The sequence below is a fragment of the Haemaphysalis longicornis genome, unplaced genomic scaffold (genome assembly GCF_048455015.1).
Source record: "Haemaphysalis longicornis isolate Haplotype H1 unplaced genomic scaffold, Haemaphysalis longicornis Haplotype H1 scaffold_5, whole genome shotgun sequence".
NCBI lineage: Eukaryota > Metazoa > Arthropoda > Arachnida > Ixodida > Ixodidae > Haemaphysalis > Haemaphysalis longicornis.
The window spans coordinates 90,496,272-90,513,640 of NW_027526385.1; the positions used below are offsets into that span (position 1 = coordinate 90,496,272).

At 46.7% G+C, this 17,369-nt stretch overlaps 1 protein-coding gene across 5 annotated transcripts in view; it reads left to right on the top strand.

Moving 5' to 3' along the window:
• The first annotated feature begins 356 nt into the window (after nucleotides 1-356).
• The window catches only part of LOC144138568 (multidrug resistance protein mrp-7-like), an 82,755-nt gene continuing 65,742 nt past the window's right edge, over nucleotides 357-17,369 (top strand). For 4 of the 5 annotated variants that reach the window (XM_077670919.1, XM_077670918.1, XM_077670920.1 and 1 more), the window contains exons 1-5: nucleotides 357-606; nucleotides 7,331-7,489; nucleotides 11,174-11,275; nucleotides 15,300-15,440; nucleotides 16,607-16,741. In XM_077670919.1, the coding sequence (XP_077527045.1) occupies nucleotides 589-606; nucleotides 7,331-7,489; nucleotides 11,174-11,275; nucleotides 15,300-15,440; nucleotides 16,607-16,741 (555 nt within the window). In that variant the 5' untranslated portion in view covers nucleotides 357-588. The remainder of the gene's footprint in view (nucleotides 607-7,330; nucleotides 7,490-11,173; nucleotides 11,276-15,299; nucleotides 15,441-16,606; nucleotides 16,742-17,369) is intronic. The other variant, XM_077670917.1, reaches the window with a different exon arrangement.

Here is a 17,369-nt window from a genome sequence, read left to right on the forward strand (position 1 = left end):
AAAACCGCATTTTATTGCCTTGAATTTTCACTTTTGTCTAATTTCTTTCCTCCCCAATGTTTTTTCAATCGTGGGTATTTAATATTTTGTTGCAACGGTGATTTGTATAGCCTTTTACTGCAATTGTAAGCGCGAAGTTTAACGGAAACGTTTCGGACGCCGTGAGTGCGGCCCTTTGGCTGTCGCCATGCGTTCGAAGTGGCAGCTGTTGGTACGGGATATTTTTGTACGGCCCCTGACGCTCGGTACGCGTGGCCCTTTGTAGCCTTGTTGCATTCCCCGGTGGCGATAAAGCCAGAGCAAATAAAATTGACAAAAAAAAATTGCACCGCCATATGCCAGCGTTGTACTGGGCAGATGCTTCTGTGGTTCCCTCACGCTCGTGCTGAGGTTTTGTAAAATAGTTCGCAGTCGGCCTGAGAAATGTTTCAACGAACACAACTCCAAAAGCGTCACATAGCTTTAGGTTATTTTTTGTTACAACCTATAAGTGTGCTTAGCAATACGTGAGGCGCTCATCTCGTCTTTGTCCTTCGTTCCTATAGTTTGTGTCAGTTGTGCAAAGGAACAATTCGTCACATACTAGGCATGGATGACACTTTACAGGTGAGTGGTATTTGTGGCACAATTCAAAGCGACCCGATATTATTTCTTCTGGATTCAATGTTTCCACCCATAGCAGGGACATGTACATGTTTCCAAGTTATTTGTCGTTCTTGTTAGAGTGGCGCCAAGGTGTTTCACATATTCAATGTTAGCAAACGTTGGAATGGTACATTGGCCGTGTACTTTCTTTTCAATCACGTCGTATTCTAAAACATACATGCTTGTTTTAAAGTCAATGCCATTCCGGAGAGATTATATCTCTTCCAACGGTGCACGATGGTCCACTAACAAAAGCAGTGATTTCTTTAGAGAAACACGGTATTTTTGTCGAATACACAGCACAACGTGGACGTTGAAGTCGTAGGTGAAATCGATCGAATTCGGGAGTGTCTTCTATCTCCTCCTGCACTTTCATACGGTAAAGCGTAGTTAAGCCTGGTTTGACATACGAGTATGCAGCCGTCCACGAAATAGTAAAACCCCAAACAAGCAGCTGTTCATGAAGATTTTTTAAATCATTCTACAGAATCTGCTATCTGTAAAACGTGTAAAACCGTAGTCAGCTACTCCGATTTGCGCATACCGTGTAACATACATTGCTCCACTAGTTAGGCAGTTAGCAATTAGGCCTGCTGCAATCTCCCTTTGCTCGGCCAGATCTATATTTTACAGACAGCGCATCCCGTAGAATGATTAGCAAACAAACTCTTCACGAACAGCTGCTAGTATTTTGTTTTATTGTTTTGTGGACGGCTGCGTTCCTTGCATGTCAAAGCATGCTTAAGCTACGCCGTACCGTATGAAGCTGCAGCAAGAGCCAGAAGACACTTTGGCGTTCGATGGATCACACCTACGACTTCGAAGTTTCGGTTAGTCTTTCTACCTTGATTTTCGGGTAACCATGTCCTGCAGTGGAGATCATTTCTGAAACGTGGAATGTGCTTCCACACAGAGCTCAGAAAACACAGAATGATGGACTGGGTGCGACTTCTTTGGTAGAACTGATCACAAATGTGAAGCTTCTGAAATGGGCGAATCGTATCCGTCCAAAAGACCCCTTTGCAATTATGCAGAACACCGTCGAGTATATTCATCTTTAAACAGTTACAGTAGTTTCAACATTTACGTTTGAGACACTTCTGGGATCCAACCCTTGGGAACGTTCCTTGTTCATAGCGTTAATTCGCGGTCAGCTCCCTCACACCGAAGTTGAAAAGCATTTCTATTTATACGCGAAGTATTAGGTTCGTGAACAGCGGACCGTTCTAGCTCCCACTGCTTAGGGTTGCTTTGTGATGTAACTTTTTTTAATCAATTTGAGCTTGGAGGGCTGTAGCACTGCCAAATTGGCGGACCGTAGGCACGGTTGAGAATCAAAGCAAAGCGAATAGCATCCCCGTGTGTTTGCTAGCAGCCTGTATTAATAGTGCTCACGGTGCTCGTCGTCTTACCTGGCCGCCACGTGTCGTCGCCTTGCCTCACAATAATCCAACGTACACTCGTGGTCTGCACCGCGTGTCGTTGTGTAGAGAAGTCGATTCCGTACTGCGAGGCAGCTCTGCCGGGCCTACGTGCCCTCAAACCTGAGTGAATGCTTTGAATGGAGATTGGAGTGCAAAAACGTATATTGAGCCTGCAGAGAAATTTTTGGTGCGTGTTTATGTGCTTTTTCTGCCTTCGCAACTTGCATGCTGTTGCGCAGAGAATGCGTTGTACGTGCCGCAGAGTTCGTGCCCTACGCCTAAACCCTCAAATAGCTCTCTAGATGCGAACAGGATGGCATCATCTAGCAATGTTGAAGGTAACCCAGCAAGACGGGGCCCCAGCTGTGTTCATTGATTGATTGATTGCTAATTATATCCCTCTTGTAACGCGGTAATGACGTCATCTTACCAAAGAAACTATGATATCTGTTTTATACTCTTCGTGTACTTATAGCGTCGCTCAGGTTCAAAAAAATTACACCATCTTCCCGGGAGGGGAACCATGGGGTAGATGCGACGCATCGGGGGTTGCCGTTGCGTTTCCGTTATGTTAGCGATGTCAGCGTGTGGATTGCTGTTGTTGTGTATCCTATTTACGCAGCATATTCACCCCCGATGCGTCGCATCTACCCCATGGTTCCCCTCGCGGGAAGATGGTTTAAATTTTTAACCGAGCGCAAGCTGCGTCCTAACGCACAGCTGGCACGGCGACGGGAGCGAGCGCAGCCGAGCGCAAGCTGCGCGCTGACCGCGCTGACGCACAGATGGTGCTGCGGTGAGAGCGGCGAAGCGCGCAGCTGCCGCGGCGAGGAGAATGGGGGAGGGATGCGGACTACGCCGCGACAACGCGGGACAAGGCGAGTTAAAGAGATGCGTTGCATCTAATTTTTTTTTCTGTTGCTGGTGGTAGCTGTCCTGGGAAATATTGTCGTATAGTGAAATATGACGCAGTTGTCTTGAGGGAAAAACAAGTTTATTAGAGCGAGCTTGTGCTCCTAACAACTTAAAGAATACAGTAGTGGCGAAGCAGCAGTAAACAAAATGACGTGCGCAGGCGATTGTCGGTGAATCGAATACCACGGTGTCTGCTTTGCGGGCATTTACCTCCTGGCGCGAGTGTTTCGCGAACCGTCGAATTTTATCCAGAACACTGTAGATTAAAGAATATTCTAGGCTGGTAAGGTTAGTTCGAAGCACTCTCCTTATCAAAGTATAACACGCGTGGCATAACAAATAAATATTCGAACGCACGCTTCACTTGGCCCACGGATAACACAGATAACACAGCTCGGCGCAGCAGGTCCGCAAAAAACAAAACCCAAATAAACAAACGCAATAGATGGTTCGCGGCACTACCCCCCCCCCCTCTAACAGTGCATCGAGCAGATGCTAAAATAAAAGACAGTCCGAACAAACATCAAAAAGAAGTCCGTTATCTTGCGTAGTAAGGTTTCAGGTGAACCACGTGGGCGACTTCGGTCCCCGTCCGTCGTCGCGATGCTGCGGAATCATATTTGGCTTCGGGACATCTGGTGAAGGAGCGGGGTACATGCACCCTGCACCCTATGCGATTCGCCAAGCAAGCCCCACTCGTACCAGCCGCCGTCAGCAAAGTCTCCCAACCGAGCTCAATCTACTACCGGAGAAAGTGAAGAAGAAAGACATCGCGACCAGAGCCATGGTCAACCTACCCAATCTTCCCGTCGTTCTGCTGCAACCTCGGGAGCCCCCGTCATTCCGAGGATCCCCATGTGAAAACCCGGAAGAGTGGCTCGAGAAGCTGTAGTGGGTTCGAAGTTTCAACCGGTGGGATGACGAAGAAACCTGGAGGCAAGTGTTTTTGTACCTTGAAGACTCCGCTCGAGTCTGGTTCGAAAATCTCGAGACCTCGCTAACATCATGAAGAATGTTCAAGACAGAATGTTTGAAAACAATAACAACTGCCGTGCGTAATGAACGCCCTGAGCTATTGTTGCAGACGCAAATCCAACGCGCCGATGAAGGTGGTCTAGTGTTCGTTTAAGAGATGAAGATGCTGTTCCGACGAGCTGACCCCAAAATTGCAGAAGTAGGAAGCTGCGCTTTCTGATGCGGGCGTTAAACAAGAGCTCTTCGCTAAACTAATTCGCAACCCCCCCCCCCCTAAACAGTGGCTGAATTCGTTACCGAAGCTTCCATGATCGACAGGACCCTCGACATACGCCAGACACATTACGATCCACCACCCAACGCGTGTTTGGCGAACCCCGTCAACGCCCCTGGATTAGCGACGGAAGACTTACGGGAAACAATACGCGCTGTCGTTCGCGAAGAGTTGCGGAAACTTCTCCAGACGACGCCTCCAACCCCAAGTCATTTCTTTGATAGACGTGATCCGGGAAGAAATTTAAGTTCAACACTCTTTCGGGACTTCAACACCATCCGAAGCATCCCGCGAGCCACAAGCTATGACGTACTCCGCCGCTGTTCGTCGACCCCGCCCGGCTTTCACGCATCGTGAAGAGGCCCCGCCATACCGCCGTACACTGTCGCCCGCCGACTCCCTGTATTCAAAGAGCAGACGTCCAGAAAGACCGACGTGTGGCGAACGCCCGATAATCGTCCTCTGTGCTACCACTACGGAGAGGCCGACCAGACATATCGTCGCTATCCATACAAGAGACTCGAACTGTGTGGTTTCGCCATCGACGCACCTCGCCCTCTCCCTGGTCAATTACCACGTGAGAGCGATGAGAATCTATCGCAAAACAACTGTGGACCAGCCCGTTTCAACTGGGCTCCGTCTCCCTACCCACACCAGTCGCCAAATCGCCGTACAAATGCTGACTTCGTACATGGAAGGTCCCCCAGCCCACACGGAAGAAGCTAAAAACGGCAACTTCTGGAGGTGAAGTTGCACAATGGCGGAAAAACGAAAACCCTCCAACGACGCAAGGACGCTGCGAACACCGTCATTCCCGACATGCCCTCAGCCGGACGACCCGATTTAACCCTGCCGTAACACCCCAACACGACGACAGCCACATGGTGATACGCGTAGACAACATGACCAAGCCTGCTGGTGAGAAGACGACGACAACGACCACGCATAGTTTCCCACTGTGAGCACTGACAAGCCAAGATACGACGCCCCAACGGACCTGGATCTTGAAGAAAGCGGCGTCCGACGCCCAGTTGTCCATCGACTGCTTTGATGTAGTCTCCCTCATAGACACGGGAGCCGACTACTCAGTAATGAGTGGATCATTTAAGTTTAAATTGAAGAAAGTTACGGCCAGATGGGACGGTCGGCACGTACGCACAGCTGGAGGCCATCTCGTAACACCAAGTGGAACGTGCACATCACGCGTCACCATAGGCGGCACCACGTACCCTGGCGGGTTCGTCATTCTGCCTAAATTCTCCCGCGGCGTAATTCTCGGAATGGACTTCTTGACGAACAACGGTGCAATAATTCACCTACACACCAAGTCGATAACTTTTTCCTCCGACCACTCCATGACGCCGGAACTGAACCCCGAACACCGTCCTGCTGTAAAGATCACCGATGATCATGTAACCCTGCTACCACGCACCGCCCCAGATGTCACGAAGCCAAATATGACGCAGTTGTCTTGAAGAAAAAACGAGTTTATTGGATAAAACTTGTGCCCCTAACAAGTCAAAGAATACAGGGGTGGCGAAGCAGCAGTCCAAAACGTGACGTGCGCAGGGGAGTCAGTTAATCGAATACCGCTGCATGTGTTCTGGGGGTATTTATCTCTGCGCGAGTTTCATTTTACGATTAGAGTATTTTTGCAGCGAAATATTTTATGAGGTACGCCTTGCAGTTGTAGTTTTAAACCGAAGAAATATGTACCTTTCAGACGTAAACTATTTCCCACGACTATCGACTCATGGAAGTTTGCATTCTAAGCTATCTCCCACGACTGTCGGCGAGCTGCTGGTCAAATTATAATCTATTTCCCACGACTATCGACGTGATGCTGCTCGCATTTTAAGCTATCTTTCATGAAAATCGATCGGAAGCATTCCAATTCTAAGCCGTCTCCCACGCCCATTGATGGGTTGCTAATCGCATTCTTCCGATTAAGAGACAGATTCCAGATGTTACGTGCTGCCCTGCTGGAGCACCTCCTCCTTTCATCTCGTTTCTGGAAATCCCGGTGTAAACGTAACCCACCTATCACCTATTCACAGCTCACGCAAAAACAAGGGTTACAAACGTGCGCAAAATTAAGAGAAAAAAAGACTCGGTGGCTTCCTGTACAGCCCATACACAAGCACCCTTGACGCGGCCCACGATGGCGCAACATCCACGGCTATATGTGGAGGACACATTTCGACAGTTTTTGTCACGAAGAACCAATCAAAACCGTCTTGTTGACGGGTATCAACAGAAAAACAACAAGAAAGAACACAACCAGTCCCGCTCTGCCCGCACGAGCCACACAGCGTCCAAATCAGTTCGACCACATTAACGTCTCTCTCATTACTCTACAACGCAGTTCTGCTTATCGTCAGTCCCGCTCCCTTCAATGTTTTGTACCGTTCTGCGTGTCTGCATCCGATTTCTGCTGCAAGGACCTATGTTAAGGGTCATGAAAATAAACACGTAGAACGCATTTCGTATAGGATCGGTTTGTCAACAAGATAAACACTCTTTTCGGAGTGTAACATCGCAGTCGCTGACCAATGCAAAAAAGAATGTTTCTCTTTTCGGAACCCTTAGGGGTTCCGTGTTCACAATGAAGCGGGCAAAACGGCGTGATCAATTTATATGCACAAGATATCATCACGAGGTCATCAAAAACCTCGAGTAGATGGCAGGGAAGGTGCCATCAGTTCGCTTGGTAGTATGTGGTGTGGCTTGACTTCTCCGTGTCTCGAGGAAAAGTGAAGCAGCCAAATTTCTTTATTTTCCTGTGATAGCAGCGTAGTCGCAAGTGATGCGGTGAATATGCTGGCAGGAGTGCTGTGCTAACGCTTTTGTTGTTCTGTTTTCTCTGGGCACATCACGTTGATGCTCCTTCATTCTTTGTGGAAATTTCCCCGTGAGGGTCTTCACCAAAATGGGTAAACATAACAACCGGATCTCCTCACAACCAAGGTAGAAGGGTGGCACCATTGCGAAAATTATGGAAGCTTTTCAAGAGATGTTATGTATTACGCCAAAGCCAAGAAATTTACAACACAGTAAAATCTATCTGACTGATTTTACATCTTTATTTTACCCTCAGGACACTTCCCGACTCGAAATCCAGGCTTCTTGTCTGCTCAAATGGACATTCATCGGAGCGTCACTACTGTCAGCAATCGAGCTCACTCAAACAGTTCAAAGGCAGAGCTCTTCTCGAAGACGGACTATTTGTGTTACCTTGTGCGACATCGTCTATCTTGTAAGTAGTGCGCGGAAACACTCGACGTCTTCTCAGTTCACGTTGAGGAAACGTAAGCAAAGGAAATGCAACAAATACGGCGTGATTCACCTTGTGGGGCCGTAATGAAACTACGAATGCACACACCAGGTGTTTGCTCGCCGTCTAACTCTCATACCAGATTAAAGTTACCAAGAAAACGTACTAATGCTGAAATGGGTGTCGTGTTTTGCCGTGTGAATTTAAGTTAACATGTTCACAGATGTTACACATCTGTCCTCAATCCTCAACAATCCTCAAGTGTGTTCGAAAATTTTAGTTGTAGCTTTCTGCTTCTATATGTCTTTGCTGCCCCGAACAGAAAAATAATTCTGCGAGGGTCGCACTAACTGCTTTGAAATAAGACAATTTTACTCGTTTTCATTGAAGTCCAAATATACACAATAAGACGAAAAAAGGTGTAGGTTCATTTAAAACACACAGCTTCCTTCACGTGGAAAGGTTGACGATCTCTCTTCTCGATAAACATTGCTTCCATTATCTAGTGTTGTTACGCTATATCGAAAACAGGGTCATGATTATCATAACGACGACAAAGATCAATCGTTAGCAGTGCATGTTGCAGCAATCTTATCCTTCACGCGAATCATACATATTCTGCGATATCAAAAATTTCAAAAATATTGGACGAATAAATGGTGGATCATTAAAAATGAGTGAGCATCTCACCCCTCCCTCAGAACTTGCCTTCGGCCAGATGCGCACGAGTTGCTCCTGTCTTACGAATTTGAAACGTGACGTTTCGCACACGCTCCCCATCGACTGGGTCAACAGAGCTTTGAGATGTAACCATCTCAGTGGTGCATTTTGCTGGCTTTACCACCTGCTGCCATTTCATCCGGTCATTCAGATTTTACCTTTGCCGCATACTCGACCCAGCACTCGTTGCACACTCCTGTTTACAACGCGCATGGCAGGTCACAAGACACATTGAAATGTCGGGTGCTGGGCGCTTCTACCGTCGCCAGGGGCTAGCCGCTCTTGGACTTGATCCCTTCCTACTATACTCGGTGACAACTTAAGAACGACACCGGAAGTTGCCGCTCGTGCCTTATCACCGTAGCCGGATGTTTCTCTGCGCGGCGCAAGTAGGGCGTTACTGGGAATATTTTGAACATGGCGTGAGCCGTTCCTGTGATTTTTTGGACTTAATATGCTTATAAACGACTCCAGTGACGACAAACAAACTGCATGAGACAAGGCAAACGATATCACGCATTCATAGCAAACCCCTTTCAAAACGCGCGCGCACTAACGTCATGGGTCCGGCGCCAAACACTACATGAGGTGGTGCCGTTCTTGAGTTGTAACCGAGCATAACAGGTCGCACTCGGTGCGAACTCTGTGTCACCAAATCCAACCCCGCCAGTGGCCCGTAACTGTTCATCCCCATATACCCAAAGATCTATACCGACCCATGTACGAGATGTACAACTGCTGAAGCCACGCTAGCAAACATAATCAGGGCTTGCCCGAAGGCACCACTAACTTTAATTAAGAGTCACCACGACTGAGAGGCAGCTCTACACAGCAGCGACACAAAGACCCTACTGCGGTTGGTGCGCCGTCCCTTCTATGCGCTAGCACCAGTGGCCCGCCCTCACGAGTGCGCCGGGGGATCGGGGAACGTGGGGTCCGGTGTTAGTGGCGTTTCTTCTCCCACAGGCCGATGAGATAAGGGGGCTTGGCAGCATTGGCACCGGCTCAGGCTCACCGCTGAGACCTCAAATATTTGGCTGCTGGGCCTCGGAAAGGGGCTGAACAGAAAAAGTGTCTGTCGCTCTCTCCTTCTGTCGGATGATGCCACCACTCGCGTGCTGTGTCGCCCCTCCCCTTTCTTTTCAGCTCTGTGCCGCGAATCAATGCCCGTATTTTGCAACATTACCCCAACTATCATTCACGCTATAAAAGCAGCATTTTTTAGATTAGCCGATGTGCAAATGCCACCACCGTGTTTAGAGAATTAAATGCAAAATAACACTTGCGAGACACAAAGCATGATCCACGATCCAAATAATGTAGGCTAAGCAGTGGAGTTCTTAAATTGTGCTTCCTTGAACACTGGGCACGCTGTAGGGTTGAGCCGTGTCAAAATTACAGTGATTTTATTTCCGCGCTTGGGACGAGATTTACGCTTGGCTCAAAGCAATAATGTCTTCCCCCGTTAGTATATGCATGCGAACGCCGCAGCACCAACATCGTAACAGCTATCATCATCTCCTAACTCAGCGACAAGTCATCCTCTCCTTACTACCCTCTACAGCGGTATTGAGCTCCTTACGCGTGCTGCACAAGTTAGAGGATACAGGGGGGGGAGTAGAAGGGGGAGGGCAGCAGGCGGTCTTGAAGAAAGATACGCCATTTTCCCTAACCTATCAAGGTTCCTTTGGAGACATAAGTATGGAGACACTCTGACCGACAACCGCCGAAGTGGAACATTCCCGGCTCCACTTCCAGAGTTATCTAGGCGAGAAGCCACCAGCCTCCAAAGGCTACAAACGTATCACTGCATGCTTATCACTTCATGCTATCTGCCCCACCCTATACGCAGTACATGTAGTTTCCGTCCCTTACCCGGCATCTTGTACCATCAAGCATGGGAGTGCGGACAAACCCCAGGAATATCCCCCCAATCCCCCTCTTACCAGCAGCAGGTGGCCTTCCTGAAAAGCCCGGACCCAGATACTCAGCGAATATTGGTGAAGAGGGCCTGGTAAACCAGCCAAGGCCAGGATATTCCGGTAGAGGGACACCCCCCCTCCTCCCCCCCCCCCGGCAGGTTCCCTAACAGAGCACCAACGCTCGTCAAATAAACATTCAAATTTCCTCCTCCTTCTGCTTCTTCCTAATGTACCATGATCCTTTTTCTCACGACGGGCAGGTCATTGCAATTGTTTTACAATAGCGGGCTATCGTTCCTCGTTATCGCGAAGAGTTGTTGGGGATGAGGAGGATAGAAAGAGGCGAAAGAGAAGTGTGCGTGCGTGCGTGCGTGAGTGAGTGAGTGAGTGAGTGAGTGAGTGAGTGAGTGAGTGAGTGAGTGAGTGAGTGAGTGAGTGAGCGAGCGAGCGCGTGAGCGACGTCATACCCTTCTCACCTGTAATCTTTACCTACCAGTTCCGTCAAAAATTATCAATTCTTTTTCCCCATTCTTGTCTATTTTGTCTGGCTCTCTCCTAGTGGCTTTTGGAAGTACTGAATATATCGTCCTACGTATCACTATTTCTTTCAAGCGACAGACCTACCCACCCGCTGTGCGAAACATCATTTGGAGCTACAGTTAAACCTCTCGTCACTTGGATGAGCATCTTGACTAGATAAGTCCTTAAAAGGGATCATTTGTGAGATCAAAACATGACTTAGACCTCAAACACACATGTCCCACCACTAGATATGCATGTTGAGTTGGCTCGGTTTTCAGATCAGTATAATGAAAATTAAAGCGTGTGTGTATGAGATGTGTCTGGTATGGTATGCGAAAGTATGCGCTTCTAGTAAGGATGATTTCCGCCGTGGCTAAGGAAAAATGACAGTTGCTCGCACCTTTCACCTAAATTCTGCGTGGGCTGAAAAGCTTCGTGGTCATTCACCATAACAGAAAGAGTGGCTCATCAGTTTTTTTTTCTCCCTCTCTCGATGTTTCAGCTTTGCAACCTGCTTACGGCGACGACATATTTCGCCGCAAAAACAACAACGCTCACAGCACGTGGCATTTCGACCACAGATGTTGCCGCTGTAGTTGCAGTCGTGAGTATGCATGTGCCTGCGCCAATTATGGCTTCACCGAGCAGGAGTTAGCTTGGTTGTTTGCCCTGCCCCAAGTTTTAGTTATGTTATGCACACGTGCGATGCGGCTGTGGTTTTTACAGCGTATAGATGTCACGTGAGTATGACTGCGCGGTTTTGAGTCAGGCTGAGAGCGAACAGGGCGCGCCAGCCACATGCGCCGGTTGGCAGAAAGAACATGTTGGGCATGACAGCCTCTAACGTCAACATTTTTTTAGCGTGCACATGTTCCATGGCCCACAAAAGCGACAAAGCTCAGAGTCAGCTACAGCAGGCAATATCTGAATCACTTGCCGACCAAGCATGCACCTATTACTCGTTTCAAAGTGGGTAGTATGTTACAGAGAGTGATTTGGAGTCCGCCTTTCACCTTTTGGATCCGAAGATTTTAGAATATGAAGGGTGGCTCAGTGTGTAAGGCATTGAGCAGCGGAGCCCAGGGATGCAAGTTTCATCCTGGCCACAGCGGCTACTTTTGAGAAGGAAGGGAAAAGCGAAAATGCCGGTGTGTGGACAATTCGGCGCACGTTGAAAATCTCCGCGTGGTTGAACCTAATGAGTCACACCCTATCTTTAATTTCTATTTCACGGCACTAACCAGAGTCCATGTGTAGCTTTGCCATTCGTCAGATTAACGCCTGGAAGTTTGACATTCGGATGATGTTAGATCTCTAAGAAAGTCATTCAAGCGCTACTAAGGTCACCTTGCCCCCAAAATTGCAGAAAATGGCTTTCAGCAGAACTACTCATACCACCCTTAATAACAGTAACGAGCAAGGCGGTTTTCGCTAGATGTCGTAAATACGTTTCTATGACAGACGCATTTTTTTTAAGACCTACATGTTATAATCACAGCATAAGTAAACTGTGGGAATGTTCAAAATGTTAATTAGCACATGACTGAAAACAGGGACACAGCAGATGTAGGGGTGCGTTCGACTCTCAACTGAGTAATGAGTAGAGCACAGTTTCGTCTGCCTCTGAATCCTTATTTTCAGTAACATGCTTTTCAAGGTATTAAGCCAGCCAAAGCAACAAGCCTAACAAACTATTTTGGCGCGACAAAGCTTTATGAGTCTTCAACTCGGTTTTTGGAAGCCGTCCAGCGTTTCAGGGGTTCCTGAAAGTATTTTCTCGCCCCCGTTAGAAGCGCGAGAACCAATTAACATAAAAAAATTATGGACCACTTCATCAAACGACGACGATGGTTGAACACGAAGCTTGCTCGTGACGTATTCTTCGGTTTGCGTCTAAGTTTTCCCAACCACTTCGACCCTGTAGAAATGGAGCAGTCGGATTGCTCCACGTCGAAATGGAGCAATAACGCGAGGGGCAACCGATTCCGGCAACCGGAAACGTTTCTTTCTTTCACTTCGGGGTTTTCGCGTTGCAAGAGCCAGCCATCAGTGAGAGCACTAAAGCTTTACTTTGAAAGCGCTAATTCACAGCGTTCGAAGCAGAATCGCATCCGCGTTTTTTTTCTTCTGCGTGTCTTTTTTGCACTTAGAAATACCGCCAGCGCCGTGTAAAGTATCAAGGACTATATCAGGATAAGACAATCCTAGTTCCACCTGTAAAACAAACGCTTACCGTTCATTCTGGGGGAGCAGCGCAAACTAGACAGGACAAAAGGGGTAGGACACAACACGAGCGCTTACTAACAACTCCTCGTTCCTCGTTCTTTCAATGTATTATATAGGACAGGATCGCTTTTTCTTATGGCGGAGCCAATGCGTCATCCTTAGATTTCTTTTTGTCGGCGTTTGCCTTTAATCTTTGAACTAAGTAGGCTTTTTGTCTGGTATGTGACAACCGTCCTGGCTTTTGGTCTTATGGTTTTGTGCAGCCGAGGGTGTTCGAACCGTTTGCTAAGATTAAATCAAATATGTTGGTAGTTGCTCTTGCTCTCCTGTTTTTGTATTTCAATTTTTCGTTCGTTTTGTATGTTCTGATTTGAGACCAGTGAGAGCAATGAAAGCAATATGTACTTTTACTGTATTTTTATTCTGTGTTAGCTAAACCTATTGTTACACGTGCTTTTTATTGTGTTTTCTTATTACATGCACAATCACCATTTTGAAAATGTGTTTCTCCCACATAAATAAATTATCTAATACTTGTTTTTTTGGTACCTTGAAACATCGGTTTACTTGTGTGTCCAGTATATCCCTTGTGTTTGCCGATTGCAGTATCACTTGTACGTTCTGTGCATTCCTGGCAGTCAAAAGGCCGTTGACGGTATCTAACAAATAAAAAAACAATGTAAAAAACCTGTTCAAACAACTACCACTCCTGGCTGGTTATCATACCCTTGAGAATTACTTCACGTACAGATATCTTCGGGCAGATTCAGGCTAAACACGAGTACGTAAACAAATATCGCGGCTTGCGTGCAATTACAAATTGTTGTTTGACAATAGATGAGAAGTAGAGGCTAAAACACAGCACAAAATGCAGACGCGTAAAAAAACAAAAACAGGGTCAAACGAGAGATTCAGTTTCGAGCTGTGACTAGCAGTGGAATACACGACAAGAACAGCAAAAACATTAGGGTTTATCTCTGGGCTAAAACCAGCGTCAAATAAAGGCAAGATGAATCAGGAAAGAAATTGCATCCAAATCAAAGCTATGTCCTGACGAAGGTAGTACCACAATTCGGGCATTTGTGTGAGGCCCTAGGAAATTAACGATTTCGCATTCATTACATTACAAAACTGTTGATGTACCCTTCAATATTTACGATATGACAAAAGCAAGAAGGCGATTTCTGAATAGAGAAGCACAGCTACATTCTGTATCCCGACGTTTTACGAAATGCGAATTCTGAAGAAAAGCCGTCATACACTTCCACCTGTACTATAACATATACTAATGAAGGTTCGATTATTATTAAGCTTAATCAATTAAAATTTGATCCCAGAGCTCGAAAAAACCCTTGTATGTTAAGGTAGCATACCGCAGGCGTGATGGTCGGCCACAGCTTTTATTGTTTTAGTGTTAAAGATAAATTTTTTAAAGAAGAAAAGGGGCTGTCAATCCCCGTGAAGGCTATGGACACTACTGCGTATCAGGATGATAATGGTGGGAACAGTGGCACGAGATGGATTAGGACATGGCGGACAGCAGGGCCGATCCCCTCACTGGCTACGTCATTTTACCAAGCATCATCATCATCATCATCATCATTTTGAACTTAGTGCCCGTCTGGGTAGGCTTGTGCTTAGACCTTGAGGACAGGTCTTCAAGTATAGGTGTGTTTTTTGGTAGCTTAGTGTTGTCCTTTGGAACCGCGGCTGGTACGACAAATTATACGGTTTTACTCTAAGTTCGAAAAAGTACCTGGAAAGGCCAAGTAAAATTTTAAACACTGGCTGACATTGTTCCAAGGCAGTGTCTAGTGTGCCGTACGACGGTACTATAAGCACTGCACTAAAGCGACGTCTACTGGTGTTTCGACGAAAAAAAGCTGCGTCTGACACTAATTCGCCCTCCATTACCGTATCGTAGTCTATCCCAACTTAATATGACAAACTGAAGAAACATCTTTTAAAACACAGAAATCTACCCAAGCCATGAAAACTGTAATTAAAACTGAAGAGATAAACCAATAACGGCTGCAAGAGCATGAGTCGAAGTACCATCCTTACTAACAGGAAGATAACACAGAACCACTACACCACAAGGGCACATGTTCTAGCGCGTGTCAGCACAGTCTTAAAAGTTCTAAAGTCGTCGCACGGCACTCTAGCCATTGCTGCAGCGGGGAGCTCAGTGCTATAACACGGCAGTCTAAACACTGCGTTGTTCCAAACGGGCAGACAGTAACGGTTCCTGCAAATACCGGGTGGTGAATTACGCACAAGGCTGCGGAAGATAAACGACCTTTGTTTCACAGTGATTACTCTGTTTGGGTGAAGGGTGCTGTAAATGTAGCGGACAGACCGGTTTTATAAAGTCTAAGTTCAAGTTTCTGCTGTTTTACCAGTGCTGGATCACAGTAAGTGTGGTATGTCAGCGTTGGAGAGGATTCTGCGCTTCAAATTTGCCATGCTTGGTCCATGCTTGTTGCTTCGTTGCTACTCTCACCGATCTCCGGCTGTGGACGGAAGGACTAGCAAATCACCGGGTGAGAACATAGGTTTTCTTGACATCTAATCCGGTAATCTGCATTGTCCTGTATCACTGGTAGTTTTTATTGCTGCTCCTGGATACATAGCTTGGTTATCCGTAATTCAGTTCAAGTCTGAGTCTTATCACTGGTAGTTTTTATTGCTGCTCTTAGATGCACAGCTTGGTTACCTGTAATTCATTCCCAGTCTGCGTCATACTACTGCATATTTGTCGCATTTATTCTTTATGCGTCTAACATTGCTGTGTATTAGGGTAAAATCTACATACGGGCTCATCGCGAAGGAAAAGAATTTAATCTACATGTCCGCCCTGCGAAAGGATATGACCAGCGAAGCTTTTTACCACAAGCCATTAGTGCCAAAAAAAATTTCGGCTACAGTTACGAATAATTTTTGTTTGTCTTGACCATTGACGGCTGTTCCTCTAGAAACTACATGTAGACCGGGCGGGAAAATAAAGGGGGGCACGAGAGCGTGTGGCAAAATGCGTCGCCGCACCATCTGACGCTGCACTTCCAGTGTCGAGACACCGTTGTGCGCGTGCGCGTCCAACCCCGTATACGGCAGTGTCTTTCCCTTGACTTCAAGCTGCAAAGCAGGTAGCATTGAGCGCTTAGGTCTGGAGGTCACCTTTTATGCATAACACATCTCCCTAGCAGACCCTTCGGCAGCGGACAGCGACGGTGAATCGCGTATTCCTCTATCTGCCTGTCTCTGATCTAGGCCGCATTGTAACGAGACTTTGATATCTTAGTTTTAAGAGTGACAGCGTTTGTTTGACTGTCTAAAAGAGAAATTTTGGTCTCAGGTGTCTTGCGTAAATCAGTTCAAGGCGTTTTCAAGGCGTTTTCAAGTCAATTCAAGACGTACACTTCACTCTCGCCCTTCGCCGCCGAAAGGTGTGCAAGCGAGGCATGTTGGCAAAAAAAACGACCCCTATCGCCAAACGCTGAATATGATCAGCTTTGCCGCTTGAAGTGAAGGTAAAGACGGGATGGTGAGCGTGGTTGGATGGTAATTTCAGCAGCACGACAAGTCTCCTATTTTTCTATGTACATTTTTTGTTTCGTTAACTTATCAGAGATTGAACGGCTGGCTAGCGGAGTAAAATTCACTGAATTGCAACCACAACCCCACTCAATGTAATTGTATTTCTTTTCAGGTGAATAATCGTCGGCACCAAAATCAAGATGTATTTAATGCGACCATGCGCTTATTGGTGACATTTGCAGCTTGCGGAAGTTTTCTATGCGCCTGCTTTCGAAGTGGCCCAGTACTCGACAAAGCCCCGACGCAGGTTAGAACTTTTGTGATCAGTTGGTTTAACTGACACCCCTAGAAAAGCAGAGCCCTGACAATATTACAAGAGCCATGTATACGGTGAGTTCAGTAGTCTTTTTATGGCAACAACCAGCGAAAACTTGGATAGGTGCTACTTTGAACGCAAGGAAGAGATAAGGATGGCCAAATATCAATGATGTGAATCGGCACTCATTTTGAATAAAATATTATATTTTATTCGTCCAGTATCGAAAAGACACCCAGGCGAACACAGAAAAAAACCATTAAGGATTGGCATAGACTGCAGCCATGTTCCATGGCATGCCGTCAATGCTTTGCGAGATATGTGAGCATGTGCGAAAACATCCGTTGTACAGCACAAGAAGCTGTTTATACTCTGCAAGTAGTAATCTTAACACCAAGAAACGTAAACTTGAAGGGAAACAAAACTTTAGTTGAGAAAACAGCACAATTTAGGCACGGGGGAACACGATAATACTATTAATCTGAGCGCATGAAAAAATGCAGAAAAGCACCGCCTTAAACTTCAATCTCTCCAAAAAAAGAGGCAGTGATATACCGCTATATAAAAACATATCAGACCATGCTTACTGCAATGCCGTCGAGCTGGCCTTGTCTCATGT